The sequence below is a fragment of the Podarcis vaucheri genome, assembly GCF_965113315.1.
Source record: "Podarcis vaucheri genome assembly, chromosome: 5".
Lineage (NCBI taxonomy): Eukaryota > Metazoa > Chordata > Lepidosauria > Squamata > Lacertidae > Podarcis > Podarcis vaucheri.
In genome coordinates this window covers 11,847,561-11,863,726 of record NC_138763.1, presented here as the reverse complement: position 1 = coordinate 11,863,726, position 16,166 = coordinate 11,847,561, and the positions used below count along the sequence as shown (strand labels likewise).

At 46.2% G+C, this 16,166-nt stretch overlaps 1 protein-coding gene and 1 long non-coding RNA gene across 3 annotated transcripts in view; one reads left to right on the top strand and one right to left on the bottom strand.

Annotated features, from left to right (window-relative positions):
• LOC309533422 overlaps positions 1-16,166 on the bottom strand; it is an 83,785-nt gene that overhangs the window by 40,268 nt on the left and 27,351 nt on the right. The window lies entirely within an intron of this gene.
• Positions 5,571-16,166, top strand: part of USP13 (ubiquitin specific peptidase 13) — an 82,315-nt gene continuing 71,719 nt past the window's right edge. The window contains exon 1 of one of the 2 annotated variants that reach the window (XM_082224162.1): positions 5,571-5,785. In XM_082224162.1, the coding sequence (XP_082080288.1) occupies positions 5,672-5,785 (114 nt within the window). In that variant the 5' untranslated portion in view covers positions 5,571-5,671. The remainder of the gene's footprint in view (positions 5,786-16,166) is intronic. The other variant, XM_082224161.1, reaches the window with a different exon arrangement.

The following is a 16,166-nucleotide window of genomic DNA, read 5'->3' as shown; positions in this document are numbered from 1 at the left end:
TAGGTTGGCAGGAGCAGGGACTGAGCCATGGGAGCTCACCCCGTTGCGGGGATTCGAACTGCCGACCTTCTGATTGGCAAGACCTAGGCTCTGTGGTTTAGACCACAGCGCCACCCGCGTCCCTTATTTTTTTTGGGGGGGGGTAGGCTCCTCTAAATAAGAATCTCTTCGGCAGGTGATGGAAAGAAAACAGCGAAGGCTGCTGCCTGACATCAATAGGAAGGGAGTTTCCAAAGAGTCAGCTCTGCAACACTAAACAATTGAGTCCTTACGGATGCGGTTGCGGGTATTATGTGGCACCTGTAAAAGTGCCAATTCTGCCAGTCGAAGGGGTTGAGTTGGCACATAGGGGGTATGGCAGGCTTGTAGGTAAACTGGTCCCAAGTTGTTAATCTTGAAATCGTCCCAGTCAGGAAATCAGCAACCAGTGCTGAACTCGAGTTGCAATGTTTTGCAGTAACTGCAGCTTCCGGCGCAAGCTTGGAATCAGAGAATGGTAGAGCTGGAAGGGACCTCAAGCGTAATCTAGTCCAGCCCCCTGCAATGTAGGAATCTCAGCTGAGCTTTTTGTGAGAGCAGCATTCAAAATATGCTGTCGCCCAGAATTCCGACACCTCATTCTGCGTAAGGAAATGCATAGCTTAGCCCCGCCTCCTAAGTGTGATGTTTTTGCCTACTTTTGTAGGAAGATGCTACTAGCGGTTGTTTGGGACCACTAGAGGGCAGCCCTGTCTTTCTACATCACAGCATGGCCAGAATAACAGCAGCATAGGGCAAAATCCTCACAAGCTCTCCTGCCCCACACTATTTCCTATGGCTGTGCGACCTGCATCCTTTCCAAAGTTTGATGCCATTGTTGTTCTTTCTCACAAACTACACAGACCTTGCCTAGTTCCCTCTCCATCACCTGCCCTGCTCCTCACATGGACAAGCCTGTACCAAAACAAATAACACTCCACAGACAAGCAGGGTTGTATAGAGTGATTGATTTTGGCTAGAGAGTCTGGGTTGAAATCCATGTTCTGCGATGAAGCTCACTCAGTGGCCCTGATTCTTGGGGGGATAACATCAGCTGGGGTGCAGGCAGCGGAAGACCCCACAATGTATGCATACTCCTTCCTGGAGGAAGGTAGGATTAAATATATGCAATGTCATTGGGGCCTTATCTAATAGGTGCTTAGCCTCTCTGTTATACCAGGTTAGTTGAGTCACCTGTGTCCTCTTAAGTCAGCTGCCCTCCTGATGCTGTTAGACCCCCAACTTGGAATAGCTCAGTCGGTAAAGGTAAAGAGACCCCTGACCACTAGGTCCAGTCGTGACCGACTCTGGGGTTGCGGCGCTCATCTCGCTTTATTGGCTGAGGGAACTGACATACAGCTTCCGGGTCATGTGGCCAGCATGACTAAGCCGCTTCTGGCAAAACCAGAGCAGCGCACGGAAACGCCGTTTACCTTCCCGCTGGATGGTACCTATTTATCTACTTGCACTTTGACATGCTTTTGAACTGCTAGGTCGGCAGGAGCAGGGACCGAGCAACGGGAGCTCACCCCGTTGCAGGGATTCGAACCGCCGACCTTCTGATTGGCAAGCCCTAGTCTCTCTTAATTTGTGGATTGTAGGTTCGAGCCCCAGTTAAAAAATTCCTGCACTGCAGAGGGTTGGACTAGATGACCCTTGGGGTCCCTGCCAACTTTTGCTTGATTCTGCTTGCCCTGGGGCTGAGATCTACAGGGGAGGCCCTGCTGGTAGTTTTGCAGCCATGTGAGGTTCATGGTTTGGAGGCACGTGAGAGCCTTTTCTGGGGTGGCCCCTCAAGAGTGGCATGCTCTCCCTCCGAGATGCATGTGGTGGCGTTACTGTATACATGTTGGCATCACGTCAAGGCACACTTTTTTTTGCACAGAGCTTTGGTGGTGGAAGTTGTTACTGCTCACCATATGCCTAACCCTCTGTGCAGCCATGTGGCAGAGGGGAGGCCACATACAGCCTATGAATAAACAAACCCCAACCAGCATGGCTGAGACAATCTGGAAGACCAGAAGTTCCCTGATTCCTGGTAAAGAGAGCTTTAGCCAAAATGTGCAGAGGGGCTTACTACTACAGGTTAAAAAAAAGGTAAATTAGAGGTAAATTCTTCGGACACAGGGCCACATTCACATGTAATGGCATGCCTGGATTCTTGGCTTAATAAACCATACTTTGCATATTGTAGCAGCAAAACAACTGGGGAGAAGCAAAGCAGCTGCAATCTCCCAGAGCACATATAATCGTGCTAAGTTATGTTTTTGCTCAACAAGAACTGCGAATCAGGCCATTGCATACTCCTCTAAGCCAAAATTTATAAGCTGTGCCAGAATGAAGTCTAGTTCACGTTATATTTTGATGTGCTAAAACCAAACCAAGGTGAATTTTACCACCATTTGGCATGGTTATTATTTCGTTAGAATTCATACACTAGCATTCTTTGTTCTTGCAGATTAAATAAATACTAGCTCTCCCCAGGGGAAGATGTCCCCTCCAACAATGCAATTCCTGTACCAGATTTTATTACTGTTCGAAACAGAACATGTTAATCAGCTGTGTCTCTCCTTAAAGGAACAGGCTGCTTTCGAGGTACAACTGAGGGACCAATAGCAAACACGTGTATTGGCTTTAGCAGCAAGTGATTTTCACAAGTGTGTCACACACATTGATCACCGTTGGTAGAAATTGCACAACTCTGCTTCCTGGGAGATCAGCTCCAAGCCAATGCTTTTCAATGGAAAGAGTTCACACATTTGGCTGAGAGTTGCCCAGCGCTGATCCAGCAACCAAGTGTGCAGGCAAAATCACATGACCTATAATGGTTTTTGGTGTTTACCTATAATCTGTAGAATTAAGTGTCTCTGTGGTCAGCAATAGCCTGAAATTACTGCATCAGCTTCTTTTCTGTGTATGTGTGGATCTTGCTGAGATTTTGGCAACAACTGATTACTGAGTATTAGGCTGTCCCAGAGTTTCCTCCTTTTTCCTGATTGTTTTTTAAAAATCACATAAAAAGAGGCTATAAAAAGCACAGTCTGTTATCTCAACAGGATTTCTCTTCCAGCCCTCCTCTCTGGTAAAACATTAAAAGGTAAAGGTAAAGGTACCCCTGCCCGTACGGGCCAGTCTTGACAGACTCTAGGGTTGTGCGCCCATCTCACTCAAGAGGCCGGGGGCCAGCGCTGTCCGGAGACACTTCCGGGTCACGTGGCCAGCGTGACATCGCTGCTCTGGCGAGCCAGAGCCACACACGGAAACGCCGTTTACCTTCCCGCTAGTAAGCGGTCCCTATTTATCTACTTGCACCCGAGGGTGCTTTCAAATTGCTAGGTTGGCAGGCGCTGGGACCCAACGACGGGAGCGCACCCCGCCGCGGGGATTCGAACCGCCGACCTTTCGATCGGCAAGCCCTAGGCGCTGAGGCTTTTGCCCACAGCGCCACCCGCGTCCCAAAACATTACTCATTGCTTAATAACAACATCAACATGAGAATGAGTATTTCATTTTGTTAACTGAATTTCCAGCCCACCCTTCACCAAGGGCTCATTCCTTGCATACAAAAACGCAATTAAAGCCCCATCTGCACTATATATCCAAAGCAGTATTATGTCACATTCAGTAGTCGTGATTCAGCACAAAATCCTGGGAGTTGTTGGGAAACCCCTATTCCCCTTCCGGAATTGGTAGTCAACCCCTCTTCCCAGGCAACTCTGCGAATCTTTGGGCAGAGCCACGACGGCTGTTTAAAGTGGTATAATTCTGCTTTCAAATGCACAGTGTGGACAACGCCTAAAACAGTGAGCAGCAATTCCAAATTGCAATCTATACAACAGGTTTTGTGGAGGGCACTCTCCATGAAAACCCCGCAACCAGTTCTTCAGTGCCCAAAGGCCAGAATAAACTGGTGAACCCTCAGCAAGCCACAGGAACTGAAAAGGGTTGGAGATGTGTTACTGGGGCCACCACCGAAAAGGCTCTCCCAGGAGCCACTGGTTGGTCCCCAAACCTCCGAAAGCTGGGACGACGATGGCAACCCACAACTGTGTCACCTTTTAAGCTTTCCTCCCTTTATGAGACCTCGGTTCCCCACACCTTTTTCCTCTTCCTATACTTAACCAAGTGGGTATTTCACTTCATTTCATTTGTTCTCTTTTAATTTGTATACCACCTTTTCTGTATTACTATATGCAAGGCAGTTTTCAAGCTGAAAGAAACAACAAAATAGACAGTGGGAGTGTAAAAAGGTGAGAGCCTTTTGGGAAGTGATATATAATGAATTGAAAAAAATGTTGAAATATACATTTGTTAAAAAACCAGAAGGCTTTTTGTTAGGAATGGTTGGAAATGAAATAAATAGAAAGGACCATAAATTATTTTTATATGTAGTAACAGCAGCAAGAATACTACTGGCCCAAAAATGAAAGCAGGCAGAATTACCATCGATAGAAGAATGGAGAATGAAATTAATGGACTACGCAGAATTAGATAAATTAACAGGAAGGGTCCGAAACCGACAAGATCACAAGTTTACCAAGGACTGGAGTAAATTTGTGGACTATATGAAAAGCATATGTGATACGAAAATAACGTTTGTGGGGTTAACAGGAAGCTTTGTGAAGAAATAATATTAGAAACACTGTAAAAAAGGGAACAAGGGAATAGGTTTATTTAAAATAAAAGGCAATGTTAAATTTAGAATTGCGGATAGAAGATTAGAAAACGGAAGATTCACGGATGAGCTGAAGGAAGTAAAAAATATGTATTTGTGACAATATTGAAATGTATGTTTAAATCTTATATTGGAAATTGAATAAAAATAATTTAAAAAACAAAACAAAACAAAATAGACAGCAAAGACCACCTAAGTCATAACAATCTGATCCAATGCCAAAAAGTCACGATGGCTTTAAAACAAACAACTTGTATCAAATAAAGCCGCATTCAACAATCCATAGTCAACAACGAAATAAATTAAACATCAGCAAGCAATAATGAAACAGTTTACACTGATCAGTTACAATAAAATTACTAAACTATAGTCAGTAAAAATGACCGCAAGTCACAACACATAACATACCACACAACATACAAAGCCATGGAAAAAGATCCAACTGAGAAACCAGGAGGCACAACTTGCAAAACTATTATTTTTAAAAAATAATAATCCCTGAACTCCTCTCTTCCCAGCAGCTTCCGCTGTTCCCAAAGTCTGGGAAAGGCTCCTTGGGCAGGTGGAAACAGCCATTGCCTGATGGGCAGCACAAAGTCTCCTTAAACCGCCCCTTATGCCCTGGGTTGGGGTTGAAGGAGGAGGAGGACAAGGGCGCCTCGGGGCATGTGCAGAGCTCCGGAGAGCGGGATTCCCTGGGCGTGGCCGCAGCTGGTTCCGCGAGCCCCGGCCCCGCTCCGCCGAGAGAGATTCCCCCGGGGCGGGGCGGCCCTCTCCCCCCCGCCGCTGCCATTGGGTTAAAAATAGCGGCTCGGCGCGGCTCTCCTCCCCTCCGGGAGGGCGGGCGGGCCGGCCTGGGCTGCGCTCCTTCTCCGCCTCCTCCTCCTCCTGCTCCTCCGCGGGGCTCGGCCGGCTGCGCTCCTCTCTGCTGACCCACCGGAGCCGGGCGCGCTCTCGGGGAGCGGCCGGGGGTGGCAGATGGCGGCGGGGGACGTGGGCGAGCTGCTGGTGCCCTACATGCCCACGATCCGGGTGCCCAAGGCCGGCGACCGCGTCTACAAGACCGAGTGCTCCTTCTCCTACGACTCGCCCGTAAGTCAGGCTCCTCGCCCGGCAAGGGGGTCCCTCCTGGCTGCGCTTCCTCCTCGCTGGCGCCCCCCGCCCCTCCAAGACCCACACTTCTTCTTCTTACTATTATCATTATTAATTATTATCTTCTTCCCCACCCAAAGCTCTCCACCAGTCCGCCCTCCCCACTTCTCGTAGGCACCTCCGCTGCCCTCTACTTCCTCCCCCTCCCCACTTTTCATAGGGTCCTCGGCCCCACAGAGTATTGGCATCTCCCCCCAGCGCTGTTTAACCCTCAATCCCGTTCTTAGGGTACCCCGTTGGCTCCCGGTAGCCCCAGAGAAGATTTCCCCATTGCCTCTCCCACGCCCCTCTATTCTACTTAGTAGGGGCCCCTCCCATCACCCCATATCCCGTCTGTTTCCACTTAGGGTGCTTCTCCCCTTACCCCATATCTCTCTCTTCTACTTAGTAGTGTGCCTCCCCCATATCCCTCTTTTGTTCTACTTAGTGGGGTTCATAGGAGCCAACTGCTAGGGACCGAGGTCCCTTTGCCTTCCCCAATAAAATATTTGACGGTACCCCACCCCAGTTGATGGGCAAATGGTGTGTGTGTGGGGGTGATTATGTGGTGCAGGTTGCCTGCCCCCCCAATATTCAAGTTGGCACCCCCAGTTCTGCTTAGTAGGGTGCCTGCCCCCCCTCAATATCCCTCTGGTCTCCCCCCATTCCTCACATCCTTCTGTTAGCAGGCCAGGTCTTCTATTTTTTAGGGTGCCTCTTCCCATCAGGGCCTGTATTCTGAAGGAGCTCTGTGCTGCCTTCCGCCCCACCCCATAGGGCCATAGGTTTTCCCCCTTGACAATTAGTTCCCCAAGTTTGGGTCTGTCGTTGCTGTCGACCCTCAAGCTCTTTCTCTTTGGTTCCTTTGTATCTTCTCATGATGCGCCTAGGCCTGTTGCCCCAATGTCTAACGCTCCACTGTTACTATCTTGGTCTTTCCCATGTGGGTCCAGAGGCAGATTTAGCAGTGGCTACTTCAGCCTGACACCCCCTCAGTATCGGGGTCAATGAGTTACTCCCTCCAAGCCCTGTGCTTATGCCTTTGTACTGTCCCTCAACCCCTCATGGTCCCCATTGCCCCTCAACAAACCTCCCTTTTTTCATAGTTCCCACCTTGAAACTTGGGAGTTTGCAAACTCTGTCTCTCAGCATCTACCTGGATTCGCAGAGTGTCCTCTGTTATATTCAGGTTGCCGGTCTCTCATAATAATAATAATAATAATAATAATAATAATTATTTATTTATACCCCGCCCATCTGGCTGGGCCTCCCCAGCCACTCTGGGCGGCTTCCATAAAAACCAAAAATACAATAAAATATCACACGTTAAAAACTTCCCTGAACAGGGCTGCCTTAAGATGTTTCCTGAATGTCAGGTAGTTGTTTATCGCCTTGACATCTGCTGGAAGGGCGTTCCACAGGGCGGGCGCCACTACCGAGAAGGCCCTCTGCCTGGTTCTCTGTAGCTTTGCTTCTCGCAATGAGGGAACCGCCAGAAGGCCCTCGGCGCTGGACCTCAGCGTCCGGGCAGAATGATGGGGGTGGAGACGCTCCTTCAGGTATACTGGACCGAGGCTGTTTAGGGCTTTAAAGGTCAGCACCAACACTTTGAATTGTGCTCGGAAACGTACTGGGAGCCAATGCAGGTCTTTCAAGACCGGTGTTATATGGTCTCGGCGGCCGCTCCCAGTCACCAGTCTAGCTGCCGCATTCTGGATTAGTTGTAGCTTCCCAATTCCACCTGTTTCCCCAGCCGCACCCCCAATTTCTGGTGCCTAGGCTAGTTGAATAGTGTCCCCCCATACATTCCATAATTGGTACCGGTTGCAATGTCTCCCCCACCTATGGCAACTTAAATAATTCCTGCCTGTTACTTAACCCAGAATGCACCACTCTTTTGCTGCCAGTTTGTGCCCTCCTCCTTGACTACATAATATCCCCCCCCCATCCCCAATCCATTGTGCTCCTTACCTGCAAGCCTACTCCTTTAATTCACCTTTAGGGAGCTCTCTCTTAATATTCTCCCCAAAAGTGGAAAAATATTTTAGGTTTGACAACAAAATAGAACCTCCACCTTCAGTGGCAGCCGGATACTGAAAACCAGGTGCTGGGGTTCGACTCTGTATTATTATTGTTGTTCCATTCATTGCCTGCTTTTCACCCGTAGGTCCCAGGGAAGGTTGTAGCAGTTTTAAAACTCAGAATTAAAAATAGTTAAAACAGATCACAGGAATAGGGTGGGTTGCCTTCTGTCTACTTCACAAACTTGTAATGGCTCATTGTAACACTTGCTTGGTTTGCAGTAGGTTCCTGGCACCTCCAGAGCTGGATAGGAAAGAACCATGTCTGAACGCTTGCTTCCAGTCAGTGCAGACAGCAAAGGTTTAGATGGAAGGCAGTTTCTGTGCAGGAAATAGCATACAAATCCATAATTGGGTTGTTTCATGTGATGACTGAACATGTGTATGTTTTGCTGTGTTATGTTTTAGGATGCACACGTGCACAATTGCTTTCAGTGTTGGAAATGTTGCAATGTTTGAAAGAGTTCCAGGTAGCCCTTCTCCTTGGAAGTTAGAAATTCGCCCCCGTTTCCCAGTGATAAAGCTGCTTTCATGCTGCCTGGAGCACAGTCTTTGTATGTCTACATTTAGGAGCTGCTGGATTTAGCAACATAGAAGTGTTTGTATTTTGGGAGTGGGGGGGGGGCGGGCAGGATGCAGCAACTGTGCAACTGCCAACTGGGATTTCCTAAAGCCCCCCCCCCCATTTCTTCGCATTGCAAAGTACAAGTGGCTTGGGATAGTGAGGGCTGCAGGTGTAAATTCTCCTTTTAAAATTAGCTTGAACCAGACTTGCTTTTCCAGTGCAGCTGAAGCTAAAGACCACGAAGTGGATATTGAGTAGGTTAACTTCTCCAGGAAAAAAGTTTTCCAAAGTTCTTGGGTCTCCAAGTTTGGCATTCTTATTTTACTTTGCGATCCTGATTTACAGCTGAACAGAGGGCACATTGCTGGCTGGTTTCATATGAACCTCGTGTTCTTCCTCCCTCAGGGATTTTGTAATAATTGATTAGACACAGATACTTTTTCATCCTCTGGGGTCTCTTGCTAGCCTTCTGGCTGGCCTTCTGTAACTTCGCAGAGCCTTCTGTACAGTGCTTACTTGCACACTTATATGGAGAGTGGCACAATTCACAGGCCCAATGTAATTCTAATTAATAAACACACAGATAGGCACACAGTGCTTATGTTCCTTTTAATTAATCTGTGATTATGTTTAATCACTCCCCTGGTTCCTAATTTGCTTATGAGTGTGTGTGTGTTTGCCTGCCTTAGTGTAGCAAACAGCAGTTTGCAGGGGTGATATAGCTCTGCGAAAGTCTTGAACCAGCCGCACCCCTTGCTTCAATCCAATTTGGAACGAGGTATTGTTAGCTGCTTTTAAATGAAAATTAAAATGCCTAGAAATTTGGCAACAGATTATGTATTAGAAGCTATATAAATACTTTGGAATTGGGTGAAATACCTTCTCTACCATTTGTTGTTGTTCTGGTTTGCATGTACAGAATTCTGGTTAAAGGATGTCCGCACCGAGTGATCACAAGTTCAGGGTTCTAATTTACCTCTCCGCAGATATTTGCCCAGCACTTTCTGTGGGGGTTTGATTGTCCTTATTCAGCACATCCTTATAGGTCTTGCGCTTGCTGTGTCCCACGACCTGTCTGCATTGCAGCAGCAGACAACAGCATAATCTGAAAGTGTTCTGTTGGCATTTAAGTTTGGCAACACCTGTCACAAGATTTCAGTGGCTCCGAAAAGCACTGAACGGCGTATGTGCAAAGTCTCTTAAGGTAAAATGGCTATTGCCTCAACCACAGCTTACAGGCACTTTTCATATGGAAAATGTTCGTGGTCCAGTCCTCCAGGACTTGCACCACTTCAGACTACAGGAGGAGAAAAGCGGCTCATTTTTAATGCCTCTCCATGTAATGTAATGTCAGCTACGATTGTTGTAGTCTGAATACGCTCTAATACAGATGGTTTAAAAATAGACAGTTACTTTCCTATCTTGCAATGCATGCTTATTCCTGCTCTACTATTCCTAAACTGTGTTGGTGGCAGGGCTGTCTTAAGCATATGCGACGCCAGGGTGCAAAGATCCACCTGGTCCCGTCCCCCCCCCGGTTGCCCAGTCCCAGGCGTGCAGGAGGGCGGAGCCAGCTGCCCGCCTCAGTGCCTCACTGGCTCGGTTGCCCCCAAACTTGCGGCGCAGAGCCGCCCGCAGCAGAAGAGCCTGCCACGGTTGGGCTCTTCCCCGGCAGTGGCGTAGCGTGGGGGGTGCAGGGGGGGCCGGCCACACCGGCCGCAACACCTGGGGGTTAGGGTTAGGGGGCGCAAATCCACAGGTTAGGGGGCGCAAATCCACGGGTTAGGGGGCGCAAATTATTTGCCTTGCCCCGGGTGCTGACAACCCATGCTATGCCACTGTTCCCCGGACTCAACTCTCGGGCCCTGGTGCCCGAGAGAGCTTGGCACCCGGGTGCCCTGCACCCCTAGCGCCTATGGGTAAGACGGCCCTGGTTGGTGGTTTGTGAATATTGGAGGGAAGGGGACAGTGAAATGAAAATGGAGGAACTGTGGTCTCCCAAGCATTGGGGATAGAAGGCAGGTTTTGTCCATGCTTCATTTGCGGCTTGCTGTGTTACTTCCTCCTCATTAGAAGCGAATTTTCACAATTCACTTAATGGGATTAGGGGAAAGGGTTCATTCAGGGACATCACTAGTGTGGATTTAGGCCCGTTCCCGGCAATTTGTGACACCAGCTATTAAGAATTGAGCCTGGTTCAATATATATAACCCCAGGATCCTGATGATCAGTCAAACTAGAGTGCAGCAAAGTTGGGAACTGGACAGGCTCCTTAGCCAACCCCCCCCCCAATGTTTTATCTGTGCTTGTGGGCTTCAGCAGGCATGCTGCTGCTGCTGGTGATCTGAGCATTTTAACTTTCTACAATGCCCCTGGCCGAGTGTTGGCCCCAAGGCAGCCTCATTAAACATATTTGCTGGTTTGCTGGCTTCCCAGCAACAGCCTGAGGGCACCCCATTCTGACTTAGGCTCTGATTGGGCAAGGAAATTATACACACTCACACACACCTGAATGAACACATGTGGATACCCATAATTCCATGTGAATTTTGAATGTTCCCCAAAATAGACACATTATTTCCCTACTTCACTGGTTCAAAATTGTCACTTCGCTGGTCTCTCTCTGAGTTCATTTTGGACTGTCTGTGCTCACTTGCGCATGTTGTCAATCTCCAGATTTCATACATTGTAATTTAATGGTTTGCACACAGTGGGTTTGTTTGTCTTTTGGGATAAAAAAATGAGGTGCCAGTACGAGACTCATCCGACTTTTTTAGGTGTTTGATTGCCCTCTTTTTTCTATTTTGTTTTGTGACATTTTGATCGAGAACCTATATGGGATTCAAAAGTGACTCAGCTGCCTGGTGCTTATCATCTCTCAGTGGAAGGCAGGTTCTTTTTATAACCCACACACTTCAGATCTCAAGTGTCGCCCAGCAGCTCTCTGAGCAGAGACTCACACTGATTAGGAAAGGCCAAAGAAAATTCCAAAACAGTGTCAAGATTTGCATACTTAAGGTAGACCAGCTGGAGGAAGTTCCTGCCTTGCAAATTCTCAGGCTACCACTTTGCTAAGGCAACTTCCTCTGACCCATTTCCATTCGCTTAAATGGGACAAAAATGTGTCGTAGTCCAGTCCAATTTTCCAGGCTATGGATTGGGGCTATATTTATACATAAGGAAAATGTATGCCCTTACGATGGATGGCAGGTGTGGATGGAGAGGCAGGGGCGCTGTGATTTTAGTATCCACTGTGCATGACATGCACTACACAGTGACTGTCAGATCCCTTGGGGCAGAGGCTGGCACTGTGTGTTGGTGTTCTGTGTAGGTTTTGCTCCAACGGCACGCTAGTCCCACTAGGTGGACGGGAAACAGCTTAAATTTTTTAACATCAGCAAGTGAATAGCCAGTAGTAAAGTTATGCACTTGGGGACATCCTTTGAGATAGAACCTTGCCTGATTCCAAGGTGACCTTAAGAAAGCTGGAGGGACAGCTAGATGGAGATGTCAGTTGCTCTGAGCCCGGCTTTGGCTGGGGAGGGTGGGATATAAATAAAATTTATTATTATTATTATTATTATTATTATTATTATTATTATTAACCAGGCATCCAGAGACCTCCACATGGTCGCACTTGAACCCGCGCCGGTCGCAAAAGGCACCTGGCACCTGGGTAATTTCTAACACTGCATGTAAGCCCATATTTTAGGTAAGCTATCTTGTATTAATCCTATTTATAATAATTATTTGTGGGGATCAATATCTGCAGGGCTGAAATACTTTGTGATTGCAATCTTGTGATGGAAAGACCAGGCAACGTACGGAAGCCAGAGCTCCACACGGTGTTCCAGTTGTGGCCAGACTTTCCACCAGCCTTCTGTTACTTTTAGATGATGCCATTTTGAGCTCTTGGATATTTCTGAGGAACAGATTGCTTTGGACTAGGGGGATGGGCTTTAGCTCAGCGGTAGAGCATCTGCTTTGCATGCAAAAGGTCCCAGTTTCAACCCCCAGCATCATAATAATAGTAACAACAACAACAACAACAATTTTATTATTTATACTCCGCCCATCTGGTTGGGTTTCCCAGCCACTTTAGGTGCCTCCTAGCAGAATAGTAAAAACACAATAAAACATCAAACATTAAAAACTTCCTTAAACAGGGATGTCTTCTAAAGGTTGTATAGTTATTGCCTTCACATCTGATGGGGGTGGGATAGGGCGGGCACCACCACCAAGAAGGCCCTCAGCCTGGTTCCCTGTAGCTTCACTTCTCACAATGAGGGAGCCACCAGAAGGGGGTTGGAGACACTCCTTCATAATGGGCCGAGGCCATTTAGGGCTTTGAAGGTCAGCACCAACACTTTGATTTGTGCTCGGAAACGTACTGGAAGCATCTCCAGGTTAGGGCTGGGAATCAGTACAGTGGTACTTCGGAAGTTGAACGGAATCCGTTCTGTAAGTCCATTCGACTTCCAAAACGTTCAGAAACCAAAGCACGGCTTCCAATTGCCTGCAGGAAGCTCCTGCAGCCAATTGGAAGTTGCAGAAGCCACATCAGACATTTGGGTTCTAAAAAACGTTTGCAAGCCGGAACACTCATGTCCAGGTTTGCGGAGTCCGGGAGCCGAAATGTTTGACTCGTGAGGCGTTCAGGATCTAAGGTGTGACTGTATAGAGAATATGGTTTGACTCGGTATAATATGGCTTCCTATGTTAATTTCACATGGATCTCACTCACATGTCCTTCCTTTTCCAACGTTGCACATGCAGTCCATGTTATGCACTTTGACTCTTCTGTCCTCAAACTTCATTTTTTGAATCCTGGAAAGGGTCATTTGCCTGACAAATCTATAGAACTTGGACTTGATGCAGTTTGGCTCTCTGTACCTTCTACAGATTTTGCTCATACGTTTTTTGCAAATTCAAGGAAGTGTCTTTTTTTACAGCCCTGTCAGAGCAAATTCCAGTTGCTTCAATTGCCTGACCTGCTTTAATTTTCAACCATATTTTAATAGCAGCAATTGCACTGTAGTTTCTGACTGATTTCTCTGGCCATAGTGTTTCCTCAAAGATTAGATGTTCCATCTTAGAGCCGTACCAATGATTACATAGGCATCAAACTGATGAACCTTAAAATGTTGGCTCCTGTTGCGTTTTGGCTGGCTTGAATGAGCGGTGTGTTGCTTTCATGCAGGATTCACCAAGATGCTTACATGACCTGGCTACCCCAGCAAGCCTTTGATAGTAGGCTTGGACCCATCCATGGAACCCATTGGTTTTTGATGGAAGAAAATAGACTGTTATGTAATGCCATAGAGGCATTTAATGTGCATGAATGTGTCAAACAGGCTGACAAATAGTCTTCAGGGGGGAAAAAACCCCCCATATAAAACCTTTTACTAGCCTGGCCTTCATATTGTTATACCCATCCCATTTCCCTGAATGGTAAGGAGACCTGGTTCCTACCTGGCTTTGGGTTTCCCTTGGAAGGTGAGATCCCTATATAGCTATAAATTTTCCACAATATTTGAGTTTATTTTCAAAAATAAAAGTTGAGCAAAAATGGGAGAGCACAGCTCAACATTCTTACTTTGCAGCAAATCCACTGCCCTACATAATCTTGCATCTCCACATGCTTTCTGCTTAAGAGTAACTATTCCAAACTAATTGCTGCTTCTCTGACTCGCCCTCCTCGAATACCTGTTTCTTGGGGCATTATTTTCCTTTCCCCCCATTAATAAAATGACAGGGAGGTCTTGCTGTCAAGAAACCCATCTTTTAAGAGATGTTTCTGCAGGTGGTGTGGAACACGGCAGCTAGGTTGCTTGTGGGGGCAAACATATAACACAACAAAACAACAACACCACAAACTGGCTTATAAGTATAAAACCAAATTTACTAGAATAATAGCTAGAATAGAGATAGACTTATAACCATTCAAACAACAAACATACTAAGGTGCCATGTGCAAGACAAAGCCTGGAGATACTGTAAACATGGAGTACATAAGTTACATGTACATAAACATTATACAGACTGGATAAATGAACCGTTCAACAAGTAGCGTAAGTCCAATCACGGAACGGCAAACCTGTGCCGCCACAACGGCAAGGGTAGCACACTGGAGAAGATGAAAAAGTTTTTCAAAGCTGTTTTTCAAAGATTGAACTGGAAGAGATGTTCTTCAATGGGTCTTGAGTTGGAAACACAAAGCCGTGTACATGGATCGATCACGGGAAGGCAAATCAAAGCCACCACCCTGGTGAGAATAATGCAAGTGAGCAAAAGGAGACCTGTTCTCCGGATATATTACAGGTTTCGCTACACGCTTCATCAGTCCGAAAAGCTGCGTGATACAAAATAGCACTCCAATTACAATGTGTGGTAAACCATAAAAATTAGAAAATATCAGTCTCATACTATACCTTACCCAATCATACAAAACAGTTTGCTCAGGATAAAGAAGGTATTCACAGGCACAGCTAGTGTTCAGATTCATAACAAGCAGTTAAATACAGTACAGGTGTATAGAATTAATCATCACATGATTACATGGTTAAAGGTGCAGCATCACTTTTCTGTTACAACCAAACAACAGTATGCATATTAACTCATACATAGCATTCCAGATGGAATTCAGTATTCAAACCCTTTGGATATAAGGTTCCCATTCAGTCAATTTATTAGATTGAAAAGAAATTCTTCTCTTGAATCCGATTTTTAAATTTTTAAAAAAATGTTTCATCTCTTTCCTCTTCATTAAGAAATAGAGGCTATCTACAGACTGTAATTCAAACAGCCCTTGATAGGGCTAAAATAATTTACAGACAGGGTTTGTTGGTATCGAAACCCAAGAATGAACAGAACAGGATTTTCGGTTCTATAGAGTATAATTGTTTATCCTCCTCTATTGCAAGAGTTATTAAACAACATTGGCATATCATCTCCCACATTCCAGGTAGTGAAAATTTACCAATTTTAGGCAAAAGGCAGACTAGATCATTTAGGGACGTTCTTACCCGCACTGATTTATTGGAATATCATAGTGTGGATCCTCGTATGGACTACTGCAATGCGCTCTGTGTGGGGCTACCTTTGAAGGTGACTTGTAGTCTCCTTTCATAAGGTTCCATGTGCTGGGTATATAATTCAAGAGGATATCTTGCTCTGTAAATGTAAGGTTGTTCCGTAAAGTTCTGTTGATAGTTTCAGTTACGTTCCGCCAAAAATCTTTCAATATAGGACAGTTAAAAAACCCCATACATTTTAGAGAAGCATTATCCCTACTGCATCTCCAACAGTTAGATACCTCATTCTTAACACTAGAACTTGAGGACCTCCAATGAAGCTGAATATTGAGAGAATTAGGACAGGCAAGGAAAGTACTTCTTCATGCGACACATGGTTAATCTATGGAACTCAATCCCATAAGATGCAATGATGGCCACCAACTTAGATGACTTTTAAAGAGCACAGGGCAAATTCACGGAGGATGAGGCTACTAATGACCACGAACCATGAAGGCTGTGTTCTTCCTCCGAAGCTGCTTGCTGGAAACGGAATAATAATAATAATAATAATAATAATAATAATAATAATAATAATAATTTATTTATACCCCACCCATCTGGCTGAGTTTCCCCAGCCACTCTGGGTGGCTCCCAATTAAGTGTTAAAAACAGTACAGCAT